Source organism: Sturnus vulgaris, chromosome 4 (genome assembly GCF_052056855.1).
Source record: "Sturnus vulgaris isolate bStuVul1 chromosome 4, bStuVul1.hap1, whole genome shotgun sequence".
Taxonomy (NCBI): Eukaryota; Metazoa; Chordata; class Aves; order Passeriformes; family Sturnidae; genus Sturnus; species Sturnus vulgaris.
The window spans coordinates 46,321,025-46,341,905 of record NC_142246.1 but is presented as its reverse complement, the minus strand read 5'-3'; the positions used below and the strand labels follow the sequence as shown (position 1 = coordinate 46,341,905).

At 39.9% G+C, this 20,881-nt stretch overlaps 1 protein-coding gene across 7 annotated transcripts in view; it reads right to left on the bottom strand.

The window, feature by feature from the left end:
- Window positions 1-20,881, bottom strand: part of SLC20A2 (solute carrier family 20 member 2) — a 57,826-nt gene that overhangs the window by 24,991 nt on the left and 11,954 nt on the right. For 4 of the 7 annotated variants that reach the window (XR_015803279.1, XM_014878324.2, XM_088163818.1 and 1 more), the window contains exons 2-4: window positions 7,866-8,416; window positions 3,056-3,196; window positions 1,742-1,827 (exon numbers count right to left, since the gene is read on the bottom strand). Coding sequence is in view for 6 of the 7 variants with exons in the window: in XM_014878324.2 (XP_014733810.2) it covers window positions 1,742-1,827; window positions 3,056-3,196; window positions 7,866-8,154 (516 nt within the window). In the remaining variant the exon portion in view is untranslated. Of the gene's footprint in view, window positions 1-1,741; window positions 1,828-3,055; window positions 3,197-7,865; window positions 8,417-14,073; window positions 14,159-14,240; window positions 14,385-20,881 lie in introns of those variants that run through there. The other 3 variants (XM_088163817.1, XM_088163816.1, XM_088163815.1) reach the window with 2 other exon arrangements.

The window sequence follows — 20,881 nt, the reverse complement described above, 5'->3', positions numbered from 1 at the left end:
AGGTTACTTTCTGCAAATGCGTTCTTATTTATTTTGCGTCCAAGATGAGGAGTCACTTTCCTTTAACACAACTGAAGGGTGCCAGGCAGCAGAGGGCTTTGATGTTTCGGACCGGTGCTACAAGCAGCGGTGCAATGCATCCATCTCAAAACCATACCCGTAAGCTCTCTGTTTTGACCAAAACAGCCTGGCACTTCCTATCAGCTAACAGAAATCTCTGAAATCCCAAGTGTCTGGTTGAATTAAACAGGTAGCACACACTAAGTGAGCAGGCAGTGTTTAGCACGGCAATGTTTAGTGTCTGCTGCCCACTGCATTCTCGTGCTCTCAGCACAAGGAAAGACTCAGCTGACAGTGCAGCAGAAATGCACCGTGTGAGCCACGGACAAAGCCTTTGTGAGGGACTGCTTTGGCCTTTCAAGGGGCTCCATGTGTTTGCAAAGAGCTGGGCAAAGCTGAGGGCTGGCTAATGTGGTTTTATTTCTTGCTGCCATGAGCTAAAAAATGGAGCTGAGAAAAGGCTGTGGCCACTCTGTGCTGTGCCCTGATCCCCAAGCATGATGCAGATGGGCTGTATTTGCAGGGCCAGCTGCTATTCATAGACACCCCCAACAAGGGTGTGGAGCCCTATACAGGCCACAGACTCACAAGCTAGAAAGCTGCTCTTTTTTATGCATGCACACAAATAACTACCTGCTTATGTCAGAAACTCTACAGATCTTACTGCTTCGTGAATGGCACAGACAGCAGTTGGGAGGCAATTTCCTTAATTTGAACTTTTTCTGCTTCTTGAATGCTTAAATATGTGGCTTTAATACCAATGTTCACATGATTTTGATAGCTAATTTCTTAAGTTGCTAGGATCTAAATACAATTGTGGAATCTTTCCTTATCTTTTATGCAACTTGAGTTATTTTTTATTCAAAACTAAATCTGTTCAAATCTATAATCAGTTTTTATCACTGACATTTATTTAGAGCAGAAATAAAGAACGATGAAGCTGAGGTTACAGGTGGTGCTATTTATAGCAAAAGAATTAATCCCTCATCTATTTAAGTTCCCTGTATAACTGCTAATATAGTGTCCCTTATTTTAGGTCACTGTCATGCACTGCACTTCCCCATTTTAGCAAGTTGAATGGTGTGAGAGAAATGGAAAAGGCAGATAAAAGTGTTCAGGCTCCAGTTCATGCTGGCTGGCAGGCAAGTCATCTTTTGCACTGGAGATACATGGACTGATGATACCTCAGGTCACTAAAACCCATTGATTCAGGTTTCTTGAGAATCTACAAAATAGGCAGATGCCCATCTTCTAATGTCTGATGTGCTGGAAAACTAAGACTTAAAATTTCACAACTTTAAAATACCTATTAGAGTATCTCCAAGGGAGGACTGTTCTGTTTAAATTACAGTCAGAACAGCTATTATGAGGCTAAGTCAATGCCAGCAAGCTTGTGCTAATATAGAAGCAGCCTCAATGTACCATCCTCTGACCAAACAGAACATACAATATTAATTATCACATAGCACCTTCTAAGTCTCAAACACTTGTGAAATTACTTACTGTGAACTTTCAGAACTGATAAGAATTCATATAACTCAAATGGCTATTAAAAAAATGACTAGTCTCCTGTCCAAAAAGAAGTCACAAACTTTCAACTCTGGAAATGCCAGCACTCAAATTCGAGGCTAAAACACAACCTTCATACTAAGCACTCATTATAATAGTGAGATTTCTTTACCTTGTTTAAAATGAAGAATCTGATCAGCACAAAGAGGATTCCAGACATCAAGCCAGATAACAGTGGGGAAATAAACCAAGAGGCAACTGTGTTGAAGAAAGAATGAAAGTTGAAATAAACAGTATTCTTGCATAATAGTTAAGTATATTGTTAATGAGCAATAAAATGAAAAACCATTCTTGTACAACTGGAATGAATGTTCTACATGTTTACTTACAACTGCAGCAACTCAATGTCCACTGACACTCATGAAAGTCAAAGTAATGCTAAGGATCGTTAGAAACAACAGTCAAAGCATTTCCTGCTAATTTTGCAAGTTTAGCAATCAAACTCATCGGGAAAGTTTCTTGTAGTTTGAATCAGAGTAGACCAAGAAAGCACTGTAATTTCCTAATCACCATGACCACAAATGTCGCAACTAAGTGGAAAGCAATTGTATCTAGCAGGATGCCATGCTGCTCCCAGGTTAACAGTCCTGAGTTCCAGAATACAACAGAAGCATACATCACGTGATGTATGATGTGTGTACATTTTTTGCAGGCCAGCACTTCAAGTGTCCAGGATTGATTTCACAGAAGTAGGTGGCAAAGCTCCCACTGATTTCAATAAAACCAGTTTAGGGAGGCACTCTGGAAATCTCATCCACAGTGATTTATTGTTTGCAGCATGGTTACCAGATTGATTCTGCTGTCACTGAAAACTCTTTTACTACTGACAGAATTTTAAAAAATACATGTATTGTTAGAGTTCTAATACATTACCATGCCTTCAGCATAAAATCCTTTTAATAGAGACTTTAGGCTGTACCTTGAGTTCCAAAGGCTTCCAAAACAATAACAAAACACTCCATTGCATCCCTGCTTGGATGTGCCACTGATCTTTGCAATGGGAGGCAGTGAGTTAAATGTGCTGTATGCCCTGAAGGTGGTGGGTGGAGAAACATGACTGTGGGCATTCACATGATAGCATTCACATTGTTGAGAGAAAGAACAGGGTAGTATGAGCTGCCCACAACAAGAATTAGAAGAGGAGGAATGTCACCTTGAAGCATGTTTCCTGAGGCGCAATGTGTCCCCAGTTTACCACTGGGGAAGTACAACTTTTGTCTTACCCCTTTCTCCACTGGAGACATACTGCAGCCCTCAATGAACATGGCACCAGTGCATTTTCTGAATGACACAACTGGGGTGGAAAATAATGAGGGAGTGCTATCAACACAAAGTAGATTTCTGGGAATGTTTTTCACAGACAACACAATATTTCACATACCCTCACACATAAAAGGAGACTTTTACACATAAAAGGACCACTTACCAATCTTGACAAGCTGCATCCACTGGACACCCTGCGTGCCAATTGCCACTAGAGAAAATCCAATCGTGGCACCTACAATGCAATGGGTCCCTGATATTGGGAGTTTCAAGAACGATGCAATTAGCTGCCAAACAGCAGAACCTAGAAACAAATGAACCATATGGTATAAACAACAACAATAACTTAAGGCAGAAATTTCTTTGCCATGTGCCCACATTCTTTTACAAGTGCTGCCTACACTCCTCATGAATAAGAGAAATCTTCTAAAGAGAGTTTTGTTCCTGTTCTGTCACTAAAAGCAGACAGTAAGACAGTTTAATAACAGTTTTGAATGCTACATCTTACTTACGACTGCTTATGACTAGCAGCTCCCTACAACTCACGACAGTTCTGCTTTCAGTATTTACAGCCTGTCTGATTAAGTACACAAACTGCTATCAGTGTGTATCAAGCCTAGAAATCCTCATTCTTGAGAGGTGACTCTGGAAGCCTCCAGGTGATCAGCGTGAGGACACATTCACCATTTCACTAGTGAATACCCATGCTCCTAAACCTGGATACTACCAGAGAAAGGTTCAAATTGTGGGACAGAGAGATTTTATGCTTCATCTTAGTGATACAGCCCTCCAATCCTCTATAGGAAAAATGGACTGAGGAAAGAATGACTCTCTCAATGCCTTCATCTGCAGCTCATTGTTGCACTGGAGAAATTCAAGACTGCTGAAAAGGCTTATGTTAGTCATGGAGAAGCCAAAGATACCCCTGGCATAAGGAAATAAGTTCCCCTAACTAACTAAGGGACAGTGGTTAATGGTCTATAAAGTAAATGCAACATCTGGTGTTCCAACAAGGCATCTAGGAAGGATGCTGGCCAAGAGTGCAGGGGAAAAGAAAGTACCCCAAGTACCTCTTTCAGGAGTTAGACCAAACACAGTTGGCCACCAAGCTCTCGAGCATGCAGCTCCATGCTCTGACTCCTTTTCACTTTGCAAAGACACATGATCCCTGCTCCTCTTGCAGTGGCACTAACCTCAGGACACCGAAATACTTTTGAGAGTGACACAAGCTTTCTGTGGACCTCCCCTAATATTAGAGAATTCTTACAAAGATCTCTTCATTTTAATACTTCATGGCCTTAAGACTAAATCTTCATTTATTGAGTCACCAATGGCAGCAATCAGACTGCCATAAGAGATCCTGAATTTTCTGGCTCATGCCACCTCTCTTAATAGATCTGCAGCAGATACGGGTAATAAAGCAAGGTAACTAAACATACGCTGGCATATTACCCAAAGTTTAAACCTGCATCCTCAATTCCAGCATGAGAAGATGATTTGAGGGTCTTGAAACAGCGCCATCTGCAAATGGCAATTTGCTGGTATCATATGTGACTACATTTGGAAGTCAACCAGTTTGTAAAACTGATCTCTCATGGCGTACTATCCCAAAACAACTGTTACTTCTCTTGCTAGTGGAAATTCTAGATCAATCAAGGAACATCTGCTCCTTAAGTTTTTGGCTTCTTTTCCCCTGGACTAAAATAAAAATAAAAACACTGTGAAACCTTTGGCATGAACTTGGAGAGCAGCAAATGGAAGTGAGGAGAAGAAGGAATCAGATGGTTACATCTGAAAGAAGCCAAATAAAATTATAAGCTACCCATAGATATATAATTACAAAATACTCAATATAAAACACAGGGGAAATGCAACCAAGCCACAGCTGCACTGCAAATGTCTAGTGAGGACTGGGGATTTATTGTCGGGAGAAATAGAGGGAGTATAGAACTATTTCCTGTTTATTTAACTTCACAGAATCACAGAATGGTTTGTGTTGGAAGGGACCTTAAAGCATCATCTAATTCCAAACCTCATGCCATGGGCAGGGACACCTTTCAGTAGACCAGATTGCTCAAATAATAACAAATGGGAGAGAAAGAAAAAGGTGGGGGAGGACCAATGGATGGTCTGAGAAGGACAATGCATAATTTAAAGAAGTTTAAGGAAGTACCTTAAGGAACAGAAGAAAATACAAAGGAAGCCAGAGCAGGACTTCACTTTGGGACTTGCAGCGCTTTAACTACCTACATCCAAGATTTAACTCTTCTTTAACATGAAATGTATACTCTCAATTTTTACCTTTGCAAAACTAACCTAGGAAGCAGGAGGCTTACTAGGCTGGTCACAGAGTCCCAGATTCAGATCCTTCATGCCTGCTGACACCGTGGCCCACTCAATTAATATCCCCTAAAGACAGAGGCCTGGCTGCACACTACCCTGACCAGGAGTTACCTGCACCAGCATTTGGCCAGGGTGCATTTCATGCTCTCCTTCTGCTGAGGGCACCTCATACATTCTCCTGAGGCTCTAGTGCTCCATGCCAGCTGTGAGCCCCCATCAAATACCACATCACCTGCAGGACTAGATAAGTACTTGGCTCTGTACTCTTGTACTCTGGCTGGCATCCTCCTCAGTTGCATCAGCTGCTGACTTCAGCTTGCACCAGAACTTCTGGAACAACACACGGGCAAGTCCTGACAACAACCTGACAATTAGTTAATGCTGGGCAAGTACTACGATTTACCCCAAAGAGCAACTCCTTAACTTCTCATAATAAACAACATTTTAATGTGCTACAAACTACTACAAAATGCTACATTTTAATATTTTAATCTCATTACTTCCTGCTTTCTTTTCTCTTAGGAGAGAAGGTTGACCTGAAAATTACATCTGCTGTTTGCTGCAAGCATCAAAGGATCTTCCACCAACATCTGGAAAGAGGATACAGTGGTCTCTCCCAGACTGTTGACTCATTTAAGCCTCATTGAAATTCAGAAGCTAAATCCATTTGCAAAAACATGATCATGAGGCATGAGGGACAGGGTGGTGGAAAATGCAGAGCAAAAACAGAAAGAGGAAAAGAAAACATCCAAGAAGGGGCAGAGAAAACAGAAAAAATACCATACATCCAGAGAAAAGCTGGAGATGGATTTGAGAAAAAAAAATTGAAATCTGCATTTTGTAACTTGTGATTAATTCTGAGACTTATAATGTGGAATTTCTTCTTAATGCCCCTCCTGGAGGAAGGGAATGCAACTGGTCATGAAGTTCACACAGGCTTATGTAAATACGCATGCAAATAAGTTGTTTTCTTTGAGCTTCTGGCCAGTTGCCTCTGCAGGGGGTATCTGAGACTTAAAACTTTGCCCTGCCAGGATCAAGATACCAGAAATAGATACAGAAAAGTAAACAGACCCTTCTTCAATGGGAATCAAGAACACACAGGTCACTTACATTTCAAACGGTGTGCAGTGCTTCCAGCTCACACCCATGGGAAAAGACAGAGCCATCTCAGCAAGCACAAGGATAAAAGATGCAAGTAGAATGGTGCTAAAAAGCCACCCACACCTTGAGGGAAAGACCAGACTCTGCAAGGTATCAGGAAAGAGGAACTGATGGTGGGGGAGGGAGAGGGGGAAAGGCAACAGCACTTGAAGTGGCTTTAATATGGAACCATCTGTGAAAGTGGCTGCTGTCCCAGTGATTTCCTGGTAACCAAACTCCTCTTGCCCCTTGGGCAAGGAAAGGTGGCCAATCTTCAGGAGGCTCAGAAGCAGCCAAAGAACCAAGGGAACTACCACCATACTCTTAGGTACACAAAGCCACCTCTGACAACTCCAGAAACTGTCACTCAATATCCATTTTGATACATAAAAGTAATTTAAAAAAAAAAAAAGGCACTCAATTTTCCCTTTTCCCAAAGAAAACAGGAAAATAACCATATGTAGTAAATCTCTGCACAGACTCACCTATCTCCTGTGCAGGTCTTGCATAAAAAGTGTGAGGAGGTTAGAAGCGATAGGTGGAAATAATATTTAGGTCAGGTTTAAGTAGATTTAAGGAAGAAAATCTTTAAGTGGAACATCCCTCTCAAGCAGAGGATGCTTCGATGCTCGTGTAAATCATGCCACCCTGTCACGGGATATCACCAACCTGCCAGACTGAGGTGTGAGGGCTGGCCCCTTGCTGGGGCTGCTGATCCCACAGATAAAGGGTCTCCTCCCTGCTGCCTCCTGCCCTTTAAAAGCAGGCTTGTTCCTTGAGGGAGCTCTCTAAAAGCTCACAAAGCCTCTTGCATATAAACAGAGAGTAAATACGTAGCTTAATGTTACTTACCTCAGAATATGCTGTTTGTTCTGAACAGAGATTTAGTTAAATACAAACACAAGCAAGGGAGCAGACTCTAAGGTATCTGACCTGCTGTCGTTTGAGTCAGAAAACCTGAAAATATCTTAAATGTGTGTTTATCTTTACTGCTCCCTTAGTTTTGCTGTGGGCAAGGGTGAAGTGTAGGACTAATTGCAATCACGAAGCAAGGCAATCAGTTTACACAAATGTGTTTGGATTTCTGTAACTTTTTTAAAAAAGATTCCTTCTCATACACACTTATTGCAAACTGCTGATTCTGTAGAATCTTCTGTAGAATCTTCTGTACAGACACAAATGGTAGGCTTTTACATGTTCCTTTTACCATCACAAAAATCTCCAAAATAATTTTTTTAGTATCTTATATGTATATAGGATATATGGTGTTAAACATTTCATCTATTAGTTAAATGGCTGAACCATTGAAAAATGTAAATTATTAGAGGCATTTAAAAAAACGTAGGAGACTTAAAAAGGAATACAGGCCCCTGCATTCACACAAAAGGAAATGTGCAGTCCAGAAGATGGGAAGACTTAATTGCTGACAATTAACAGGGTGACACATACAGAACAAACATTATTTGGAATAGGAAAGTATTACTTACCAACCATCGCACTCACTTCTCCTGCCATCAGCAGTGGGACAGTGTTGTTGTACAGGTTGACATCAATGATACCTTTCCGAATTGTTTCTCCTACTTTTGCTCCCAGTAAAACTGAGCCAGTGGTTTCAAAAACTGAAGCCAAAATGCAAGCTTGGCGTAAAGTAACAACACCAGAGCCCACAGCCGTTCCGAAAGAATTTGCAACATCATTTGCACCAACCGAAAAAGCTAAAATAAAAGCAATGATAAAACCCACGATGACCATCCACAGGTACTCATCCATTGCCATCTTTCCCCAAACTGCAGATTAGCTTCCCCTTTGCAAATAGTTAATAGTCAAGGCTGTAGGGCACCGCAACGGATTTGGAAAGCAGATTTCTTGTAAACAATGAGTTCTCTCTGGAAAGTGCTGGGTAGTGTTAGAATGTGAAGAAACTGCTAACTGCTGATTTTCGAACTACTATAAATACTGTTCATTTGGCTGCCTTCGGTCAGCAGTGAAACACATTCCATATTTTTCTTCCAAACCGGTAGGACTGTGATGTTCTGTCCTGCAGTCATGCAACGGAGACATAAACAAACAAAGAAAGAAAGAAAAAAAAAAAAAAAAAAAAAAAAAAAAAAGAAAAAAAGAAAAAAAGAAAAAGAAAAGGGGAATACTCAGCAGAGATCATAACAATGCATGTTTTCAGAAGCAAACTGATTTAAACCCACTAATAGGGGGTCCTACCTCAGCATGTGACTGCTCTAATCATAAAGCAATTCAGAAAAGATACAAATTAGGTCACCTCCAAAGCAATATTTTTCTCGCAACATCACTGACCAAGAAAATCTTTTGAGTAATTTAAAAGGATTTAGAAAGTTTGAGAATTTTGTTTGTGTCGAATTTACCAAGCAGAGCAATAAGCTCTCTTTCTAGCAGGAGGTTTCCTCTTGGCATTTTGCACCCAGTGAATATAAGACATATAGAGTACATAGACCATACCACACAGCCTGACTCCCAGCTGATATATAACACCTAGCTCCACTGACCTCAGCAGAGCTCTCAACATTTTATCAGCTGCAGCCATGGATATGCTCCTTTGAAAAATTATTTTATATGTATGTATGCCTAGGAAACACCATTGAAAATACTCTGAAGAACATTAATATTCATCTGCTGTTGTTATCACATCCCATGCAGTAAGAATACAATTTCCTTACAGCTTTTCAGTCACTGAAACAGCACAATAATTTCAATATTTCCATGTATCCCTACTGGTTTAGAGAAGTCTATGAAAAAGGTGCAACGAAAACATTGAACTCTCTGTTTTTTCCTATAGATAGTTACCAATTACTAACAGGTACTATATTCAAACTATTGTCACAGATATCTTTGAGTATTTTGACAGTTTCAGTTCTATGACTGCCTTTTGAATTACATCTTTCTTAGTCTGATAAAGGAGTAAGCTCTTTCAAAGCAAAAAAATGGACACAGAGAAAGGGAGTTTAAAACATAAAACCTTCATCATCCAAAAGACTGTTAAATAGAGCAATAAGGCCCACAGAGACGTGAAGATGGTCAAAAGCCAGAAGGAAATTTTCCCAAACCACCAGCCTCCTCCAAGGGCTAATTCTATTCTGTTATTGGCCACCACAAAGATGTCCTGTGGTCCTGTGGTAAGGGGTTAAACGAACATTTAGCAACAAATATGCATCAGCCAACTTCATCTCTTTTAAGAAGGTCCTCTAGAGAGTAGAAGATGTCAGATTACAGCCCTGAGCCCACCTCCTGCTCACTATTTCCCCACAGTCACTTCAACTTCATACAATATTCACACATGCAGTTTCAATATCATGCTTAATTTCTTTCAATGACCGAAAGGCAATTTGGGTCCTTGGGTAGCAAGGAGGAAGGGTCTCTCAAACCCCTGAAATAATAGCAAAACTGAAAAATTAAAAGAGATTTTGGATACTCCTGAGGTGCTGGATCCTTGAGAACAACAAAGAGGAAAATAAAACATCTATCTATAAGTGTTTCCTAGAAAACTCTTAAACTGATGTCAAGGATTCATGCTTTCTCTACATATACATATTCAGCAGAAAAGATGTCCCTCTTTTTTTTCCACAGGCTCCAAACTGGCTGAACAACTGTTGCTCCAGTCTTTTCCAGATATGGAGCAGACATCAATCCTTGAATGCCTTACACTCTAAAATAACATTTCAGAAGGTCTTAATGGCTAAAAACATTTGTATAAGGATTTTTATAGTATGAGATAACATGAAAAAATGAAGCACCAAGGCATGTTTTCTGGTTGAAGACTTGTTGCTTTTTTATAATTCATGAGCACTCAGTCCATTGAGTGGAAAAGGACTTGACAGAAACAGGAAAGGCTAATGATATTTAGAAGAAACAATTATAGTTAGCACTTGTTTGCCTGTTAATAAAGACAAAACCCCACTAAAAGAATTTGTTAAAAAATTTATATTATGTGTGTGCGATTTTTGCTAGGAGATGAAATACAGGACTAAGGTCTTTCCTTGATCCTGGAGATTAATGATTAAGTTCTTCATCCATGCATTTCCACAGTACCTTTGCCAAGGTAGCCTCAGTGCCCCAGTTTGTCTTCCTGAAAATGGGCAAAGCTGACTGAGGTCCATGCATGCATCCACAGACTGTGATTATACAAGACCCATTTCTTTGGACCAGCTAGATAAAAGCACACCCTTATTCCCAATAGAGATCTGTCTTTTCTCCACTTATCAACTAACCTACCAATTTACTGTGGTGACCCAATTCCTGGGATTGAGAGAAAGAGCAGGGTGATTGTGACATTCACCCGCCACAACAGAATTCATGGGACAATGTTTGCCAAATCTGGCTCCTCCAGCCACAGCAAGTTCCTGCAGTTTCCAAAATAAACCACTAAGTCACAAGGTTGCCTTTATTAGCTTCCCTGGGAGAGGGTGGGGTGAACTCCTCCAGATAGTCCCAAAGAAATTGAGACTTCAAGTGTGTGTATGTGTGCTCCTAAATAGCCTCATGAAGGCCAAAGAGTCTCCAAGAGACTGTCAGCAGGGCTTTTGGCAAACGGCTCAGAGACAGCTACATAAACTCCCTCCCTGTGAAATAGGATATACGGCCTCAGAAGAAAAGGATGTCTTAAGAAGTCACGCCTCCTGTCATTTTATGCAAGGTGATGGTTCAAAATAGAGCCTCCTCCAAAACTTGAGAGGCTCAACTTGATGTCCACTGTGTTGGCACAAGCAACAGCACAGCGGCAACCAAGCTGTGTCTTTAACAAGATGGAAATCAAAAGGAAAATAGGAATAAACAAACATTTAAAAATTAACATGTAAGCTGCCTTTGAATGGCTAGGTGTTACTACTTTTAACCTTAAAAACTGTAAGAGATTTTAAATGCTTATAAAAAAAGACAGAAAAAAAAGGCACATCTCTGCTGAGAAAGTTTTCAGAAATGCAAAATATCCTGCAAAGCAGGCCAGTGACTAAATACAGACTAAATCTTGTAGCACACTTCTTTCTAGAGCCCAAAATACATTTGGCATGCTCAGACATGCTGAGTTATGCCCTTCATCACCTAATGTAACCCAAGAGCCTGTGGTATCTCGTGTTGTTACTGGGATGAAAAAGAAACTGGAAAAAGTACCATGCAGTAAGGAATGGCAGGTGATCTACCCCATAGGCGACACCTGGAAGTCACCAGCCTGTGTGTCTCCTGTTCTCACTTATATTTCATCAACGTGCCTTTATGCAACCCAAATGCAATTCATCCTGACCTGCTGGATGCTGGGAGATCCTCCCATTTGCCTCTGGGACTGATACCACCTCTTCAATCAGGTGTGTTATGCTACCACAGAAGACTCTGAATGGAAAAAATAAATTTTCCTACTTAGGCTTTGGAAAACTCTTCCTGAACCAGGCCACTCTGCTCTTCCATGCTGCAAACTCACTTGGGCATTAGCAGGGCAGAGGAATTGTGTTAGGACCAGGGAGCTGCAGAACCTGAAGTTGGAGCATGCATCTCTGATGGCTGTTAGAGTGGAAAGAAATGTGTAGAGATGACATTTCAAGTTGTAAGAAGTTAATTCTGAATTAAGACAAGTTTTTTAGCTTACAGAGTTTTCTTACGGACAATAGTCAGTGTACCATACTTACGAGGTCTGAGTTGAAGCCTTTTAAGTGGACTTAGAAAATTGCATCTCAATGAGAAAAAATTGATTTTTGGAAATGCTAAGCATGTCCCTCTGCCTCACTGGCAGATAATCCAGACACCCCCCTCAGACTGTATTTTGTTGTTAACTAAAAAGCTTGTTATAGCTCTGTCAACACAGAGTGCTATTTCTTCCCTAAGGGAGAGATGAGAACAAAATCTAGGTAAAAAAGCACCTCTATTCATGCACAATGACAAGCGACTCCTCCGGAAAAAGTTAGGATCTCATGGTAATTATAACATCATTTTAGGACATGTTTATATATGGACATTTCTAAGACATGTCTCCTGGAAACTATTCACAGTACACTACTAAGCCTAGACAAGTTTTAGTGAAAAAAAATAAACTAAATTTGAAAATCAGAGATGTCAGGGTTTGGGGATTTTTGTTTTTGCTGAACAAATTGCTGCTAAAGAGAACAGGAATGAATGGATAAAGAAAAGCTCAGGATTACATTCAAATTCTAGAGAAGCAATCAGAGTGCATTACCCACCAGCAATCCAACTGTGTGACATAAAGGAACAAACAGAGCTCCCATAAATGTCCTTTAATCTTCTCTTCACTGAAAATCAGGGAAGAACCTACAGCAGCTGTGAAACACTGGAAGGTATGCAGCTCATACCATATATAAATCATGCTGTATGCAGCTCTCCTACTCTCAGAAGTTGCCCATAGTGCAGCTGAAAATTTTCTTCTATTCTGGATGGGACAGAGATTCTGTGATGTCCCAGTTTTAACTAATTTGTTGTTGCTCAAGTATGAACAAAAATCAAAAGATTGTAGTGTAGCAGTTCCCAAAATAATTTTTATGACTACTCTGCTTTGCATTATGGCAAGGCAGACAAGGGAGAACAATTTCTTTTCCTCTGCTGTACTGAAAACAGTAGACGTTTCATGATTGACAAAGGCACTGAATTTGTACTGACAGGCAGGTTCACTTCTAGTTACCAGTGGCGGAAAAGTCTGTCTAAAATGCTTACCAGACAGCAGCTTCTGGGAGGTTAGTCCATATCCTCTCTCTTTCTGTATGTTGCTTTTTATAAAAAACCGATCTGTCAGGTTCCCACCTATGTGTATAAACTCAGGCCAGATGTGGCATTCCAGTCTATGGGTACTAAACACAGCACTGCATAGAAACCAAGTCTCATTTATAACCAGAGCTACTCATATCATTCATATCAATAGTCCTTATCATTTCCAGTTCATGTTCTGCCCACAAGGCTCACAAATTATTTACTTTAAATTACTAGTGCTACATTCATGATATGAATGGTGGTATTGAATCAAGTGGTTCAAGGCTGAGAACATCCCTATATGGCTCTAAATTACATGCACAGGACTTGTCACAAGGCCAAATATTATGCAAGTTTAATGTTCCAGTATACTAAAAGCATTCTGGACTTACTATTAAAAAAATCAATTACCACATCAGCCGAAGCAGGTTTTGTATAAATCAGTTCCTATTTTAACACATTCACAATGTGTTTAAGCATACTTCATACTACTACTTGATATGGAAACAAGACTGAAGTTGATAGTTTTCCAAGGATTCCCATCCAGTTTAACATTGCAGAGAGGGACTGTCACTGTCAGCTCCCAAAACTTCCAGAGGATGCTTCTTCTTCTTAGCCCCTATCAACCTTTTGTTCCCACCACTGAAAGGTCAAAAATGGATATAAAATATCTAGCATGATATTTTGTTGCTGAAAACATTCACTAAAAACACAGACAGCAGTCACTTTAAGCAATTCTACAAACAAGTAAGAAAGGTGAAATACCAACGAGATCTCATGCATTTGCTGATAATAACTTTTTCTCTAACTAAAGGACAATTTTATCCTTCAGTGACTGAACAAAATCTTTTTAACAATCAAGTAGTTTTTATGACTCAATACTAAAGATTTTCAAGATCCATTCAGAGAAAACAAGTGTTCATGGTTACAGAAAACATGTTTTATAAAAGAAAAACATGCAGAAAAGTCTTTAAAACTCACCCAGTATTTAAAAGTTGTTTCAAGAGAAAAAGGAGCTAAGTTCTTCTACCAACCTTCTCTCCTGATTGGAAATACAGGTTGAAGTCTAAAATAGACATCCTATCATTAAGCACAGTCATATCTGAACATGCAAACTTTCAGAGGGTAGAAAGAGTGCTATAACTTACACCAGGCAGTCCGGGGATAAAATTCACTCCGGCACAGGAGAGCACACAAGACAACACTGAGAAGCATCAATGCGAGTCCTGATTCTTATTCAGTAGGTGAAAATCTGCCTCCTCTTAAGCAAAGAATTCTGCTGGGGGTGGGCACTGATAAAACACAACACTGCGTCACGACTGCACCAGAGAGACAAACCAATCCAATGAAGCTCGCATTAAAAGCAACAAAACGTTCCCTCCCCCTCCCCCCCCCAGGCATAGACAAGAAAGGAAATCTCATTTTTGACTGTCAGCTGGGTGTTTTGGTGAGATCAGGTAATCTCTAAAGAGTCACAGATCTTCTATTTGCAAGCACACTTAAATGCACTTTTAATTCAAGTGCACGTGACAGTAGGGTACGTACATCCAATTTGGGAATGATGTTGCATGCTTGCTACTTTATCCATTTCAGTAGAGGTCCCACAGGCTACACAGACTGTGGAAAGTTAAAGATGTGCACAAGTTTTGACTGGATCAATGCCTAAACAAACAACTTTCAACAGTTCAGCCCAAATTACCCAATCCAGATTCCTTCAGCTGCTTTCCTTTAAGTGGGAAACATTTTTGCACATAAGTGAAGGCAAAATTAATGTTTGCCTAAAAGTACCCGGTTTAGCTTTATATAAAATATTTGCTTTAAGCCTATATAATGCAATGCAATTAAGCTATCATATTCAGCAAAAACAAGTTTAAATCAAAACTGCATTGTCACAATTAAAAATCTGACAAAAATTTATTTGGACACATTTATAGTTTATAAATTTATCTGTTAGATTTTACTCAATTCTGAGTCACTAAAACATGTGTAATGATATTCCAGCTTAATAAAATTAAATCTGTAAATTTTCTGCATCCTGAACATTTGAGAAAAAAATCAATTCAGATTTGTAAACACAGTCTTGGAAACATAATCCTTTCCTCATCTATTTTTGAAGTTTGAATAAAGGATATTTCCTAACAAGAAATCAAAATTTTCTGAATTGGTTAAATTCAGCTGCACATCTGCAGGGGTTATTTGGTAAAACTGAAAAGTATTTTACATTTCTTAAGAAACCCATGTGGATTAGCAAGCCTACATCACCTTCTAAAAAGAATTAGGGCAAAACTCCAACTAGAAATGTACAATGAAGAAATTACATTAAAATTCCACTCCCCCTCCCAAAAAAAAAAAAATTATATCTATTGGGCCATAATTATTTTTAAGAAATGTTGATTCTTTATTTAAGGTCGATACCCAACTATAATTAAATCTATGATATAGCTGCTACCTTTATGAAAAGCTACATCTCTTAAGTCTAGTTGTGATATCTTTCCCTTGCTTCTGTAATAGCTGGCAAACAGGCTTCCAGTTTTTAGAAAACTGAGAGGCTAAAACTTTCACAGTGGCTTTCCCTTGTGGACAGAAGCAACATATTTTAACAACAAGTACATTAATTCTTTCCTGCAGATTATATATCTTAATACCTTTATTTATTTATTTATTTATTTGTTTGTTTTTAACAAGTAGCATCAATCAATTCAACTATAATTGTAAACATTAAGTCAGCCTGTATTTATAGATCTGGATTCCAAAGTTTTAAGAAAGTGAATAAACAAGCACAGAAACTTCTTGTAACACTTGTTTAACTTTATAAAGTAAAAAAACAAAACAAAACAAAACTATATATATATAACTTCATATTCTCTTTATAGCTGATGTCTGCCTCTAACCCAAAGCGTCCCAGTAAGCATTAAATCCATCCTACTTCTCCATAAAGGTCCATTCCCCCAGCTTAGAGTAACCATCACCAGCATGCAGGTAAAAACACTGCTGACAGGATATGTTATTTGAGAGGCATCTATTTCAATTTCAAACCCTAGAAGCTGCCAGCCTGACCTGTGGGAAGCATCTCAGACCCAGGAGAGCTACAAACTGGAACCAGTTTGAGTGCTGCTTCCCATGAGCCAGCCTGGCCACAACGGTGGTTTCTTGTTGACCTAAGTGTCAGAGCTCAGTCTACACGCAAAGCAAAGGATATAATAAACAGCACAGAGAAAAGGAAATATCTTCAAAGTTTTTGTTCTGCTAAATCAGCATTGTGGACTTCAGGCATGGGAAAATTCAAGCCAAGATAGGTTGACCATTAAAAATAGTTATAATTTGGGACACCACTAAAGAAGCAAGCAACGGAAAATTTATAAGACCACAGAAAAAAATTATGAGGATCAGTTTTTGGAAATGGCAGCACCAGTTTGGTTCCCATCAAATCAAATATTTGTAGAAATTATAAATTACAATTTTGATCAGATATCATAATTTGGTTTTAATTGTAATTTATTTTGGTAAATCCACAATGGATAGATCCTTGTTTCATTCAACAAACTCATGCTAGGCAGATTTATATTCAGGCTTAAATAATGTAATAGGAAAATCCTGTTTAAATATTTAATTTTAAACCCCCTTTGTTTTGCATTTCTGCATCAGCTATTTTCTGAAAGACACCCATGTTCTCATTTCCCAGTGACCACTAAAACAAAGTTAATTTTGCAACTTAGTGTAACTTTTATACCAAATGTAATTGGACTTTTTTGCCATTCAGGTTGGAAGGCTACATATGTAAATGATTATTCATATTTTAAAACACATACATTTTGAGTAGAAAATAATGGGGAATGGGTATAATTTTCTAACATAAAACCCTGTAAGAATAGGAACCTGAATGCCTGTAAAATACATTTAGTCAGTCCATTTAGGAACAGAAATACAATAACAGCATCCAAAAGCTGCAAGATGTTGTTCCAGTTACATTATGCCAGCTTAAACAAGGTTACTGACCAACCACAGGAGCTTCTGGGCTCTCAGGTACCTGTTGGTACTATAAAACTGGGAGCCATAAGCACCTGGAACTGAAGACCCTGACCCTGTCTGCGAACCCTTATTCCCCCTCAATCTATAAACAAAATAAAATTAATGCGGAGAAATGAAAATGGGTGACAGATGGCAGCCCGTCGTACCTCAAAGAAATCCAGCTCTTGTAACACCCTCTTCTTTCCAGTATTGAAGGCCCCCACGACCATCTCCACCATGGGGAGCTTGAAGCAGGACACCACAGGCTAATCATTACCTGGATATCAGCCCTGACATCCTTGAGACTAACAGAGATTTAACACTGCTCTACCAAACACAGCACCTCTTCTTGGTGCTCTGGTAGTTCTATTATGCTTATTGGATACCAACAAAGTGCCTGCTCTGCAGAGAGCTGCAAACAGAGTTGAAGTTAAAAAAAGCCAAGAGAAGCACATCTGCTTTTGCATGTTGGATAGGAAGCTCCAAAACATTCTATCAGGATAATCTCCAAAAGAGATGCATCCATGTTTCACTGAAAAAAAAAAAATTCAGGGACTCTCTGGAAAGTTTAATGCAGTAGACATAAAAATTAAGAAGTCATTTAGCATTCAGGGATGCTAAATGCAACTGCTCTGCTCTAAGGAATCGAACCCCTTAGATGGGCTTTCTTGATGGTTCTGAACTCTGTCACCCTGTCATCCAAATTTTTTTTTTATCCAGTGAGCTTGCAGGCTCTCAAAGAGGACATCCCACCCCAGTTAAGGGACTTCCACTCCCAGTGGTCGAGGTGAATTAGCTGTGCTTGCACAGGCATGCATGGAGAGCTGCCATGTTACAGCATGTGACTCTGCTTGAGATCACACTTGTCTACTGAGTGAGCCAGCCCTGGGAAATGAAAGGGGGGAACCCACAAGTGGAATTGCTGGAGGCCAAGGCTGGCGCAGAGGATGACACAGGCTCCGGGCACTGTGTGGCCTGGGAGAGCCATGCTGACTCCAATCCCTACCACAGCACAAGCCCATGTCAAGCCAGGAGGAGTTCAAAGGCAGCAAAGCAATTGTGAAGGAGCAAGGCTTTGGCCAGCAGAGAACTGGATTCATCGCCTGTGATTCCAGCCAATTGACCAGAAACTAGAGCATACCCAGGTCCATACTAAGACCAAGGAAAAGGGTGAGCTGCTGTTCTGAGCCACCCTGAGCCTAATCTTCCCCTCCCTAGACCCATATCCAAATAAACCAATCAGCATGGGCACAGTACTGTAAAATCCCTGGCTACTGCTGACAAGTCAAGGAGCATTATCCTGAAATACTAACGGACTTGTACTGACTTTACACAGAACATAAAAACTGCCCATGAAACACTCCTGTGGCAATCCAAAAATATGCATTTTGCAAATTCAGAGGCTTATGCAAAGATGCCCTTGGTGAAAAGCCAGAGTGTGGTTGCCAAAAGTCAACAATGCAAATTTTTCAGATAAAGGAAACCTGACACGTCCAGCCTCAGATTGCCTGCCATTTCCATTTCAGTTTGGGTTTCAGAGAACAATCACTGTGGAGGCTTCTGTTTGAACCAGAAGAGATGGCTGGAGCTCCCTTGAGCCCAGCAACTCCCTCTCTTCAAACAGAGCTGGAGTAAGTGAGTAGCTACCAACATGCCAAACCACACCGGCTGGCTCTCACTGCCAATCTCCAAAATCGGTGTGGCCTACAGGACAGAAGACCAAGCACTGCTGAAATTAGTTAGCTGAATTAAAAGGAGGAAGGGACCAAGGGTATAACGAAATGGAGGAGGGACAACGACACTCACAGAGGTGTCAGAGATTATGGGGGGTAAATGGAAGTAGATGAGGCCAGTACACTCTGGCAATGGAAATTTTGCTGTTTTTTTTTTTTTTCCCTACGAACTTTACAGTAATAGAGATATAAAGGAGGAAACAGCAATGAAAGCTGTGACCTTGGCTTCACAGGAATAGGAGCCAAATATTACACCAGGAGGCTGCCTGGCAACCATGCAAAGCATGACATCTGCCACGTAACAGGCTTTTCCCCCTCAAAGTTCAGTAGCAGCTGATCTCTGTTCTTGAGTCCATGTAATAGTCTACATCTGTGTCCTGCAGCCTTTGCTGCTAGAGGCATGAGGAACATGATGGTGAAACAAATACCTTGAGTTCCACCTATCAGGCAGCATTAACATCCTGGTAGCTTCACCGTAGGTTGACAATACTACTGAAACAAAGAAGTGGGCAACAGACTTGTCACATGGGCTAGATATTGAATCACTGTCATTGCAACATGCCAAAGAGTGTCCCAAAGCTGGGTTCTTGGCTTAGCAAACACCTCAAGAGGACTTCCTAAGGGTGTGTGGTCATATGAAGCAGATCGAGAAAAGTTAGGCTTTATCTCTCATTGAAGGCTGGGGAGCAAACCCAGTGGGTCCAGTGCCAATGTCCAGGTGGAGCACAAAGAGTCTTGCTAAAGGTTTGGGCAAGATAACAGGACACATGGACTGACAAGCATATTCATCTTCCAAAAGAGTTTGAACAAATAAAAATTTCTCTGCTTGATATATAGGCTGTAGGGAAGAAGAAGTTATTAGGCAGCAGAATGTATTTGAGTACTTGGCACCAGCAAACAGCAGTGGCTACTGTGTCTCATCCTCAGGAAAAGGTGTTCCTAGCTAAGCCACAATGATGACAGTGATGCATTTCAGCAGCCCGATGGCTGCCCACAGGAGAAAAGACAGAATGGATACTGCTGAGAGGTCAGGAATTGCAAAGGGGACTCCATGAAGAAAGAGGGCTCCCCTCTTCCCTGCCTTCTGGTGTGAGAATCAGAGATAGTCATGCCAGGATCCTGCTATGCCCACCATGGCTCAAGCTGGGACTTTTCTAGACTATGCATCTCCCTCGAAGAAAACGACTAACCCAACAATGGGAGTGGCATAGCACTGACTCAGACCTCTCCACTCCACACAAGCACTGTGAGAAGAGCCACACTACTCCAAGGAAGGGTGCAAATTCCAGAATTAGCTCAAAAAATCAAGCAGAAGAGGAGAAAATAACCCCCAAAAATAAATCAAATTAAGTCTATGGCAGCCATGCATGACAATCATACCATGTCAAGAGTCCTCTGAAATACAGAAGAACATATGCAGAGTACATTTCTTGCAAGACCTGGAAGGGACCAAGGTCTACCTCTGTCATACTGATAAAGAAAATTTACCCACTGTTATCAAAAAAACAAATGAGCTAGTAGATAATCATATAAATAAAGAACACTGACTACACAGGCAAAAAGAATATAAAGTATTTTTTTCCTTTAAGGAAGTAATCAAGGAATCTATAATTAATAAAAAATGGTTTCTAGTCACCAAGACCTTCAGAAGTCATATAATTTCTTCTTCCATCTCTTCTACACATAAATTAAAAAAGGGGAAAATTAATTATGCCATTTCTTCAACTATCAATCAGTTTCTCCACTTTGAATTAAGTAGATATTTAATTCAATCAAATTAATAAAACTATGTGAGGAAAAGAGTTGCTCTGAAACAGTGGAATACATTACTCCCAAAATGGGCTTAATATTTCAATCAACATCGTCTTTAAGCCTTTAACCAAATATCTTTCACAATTTGATTTTTTCTTTAAAACTTCAGCAGACATGAAGATATCTTAATCACTTAATACTAATAACTAAATAGATTATAATAAATTTGGGCTATATTACAAGTTTGTTTCTTTCAAATCCGAAGTACTATGGTTTTACAAGAAAAATAATCCTTT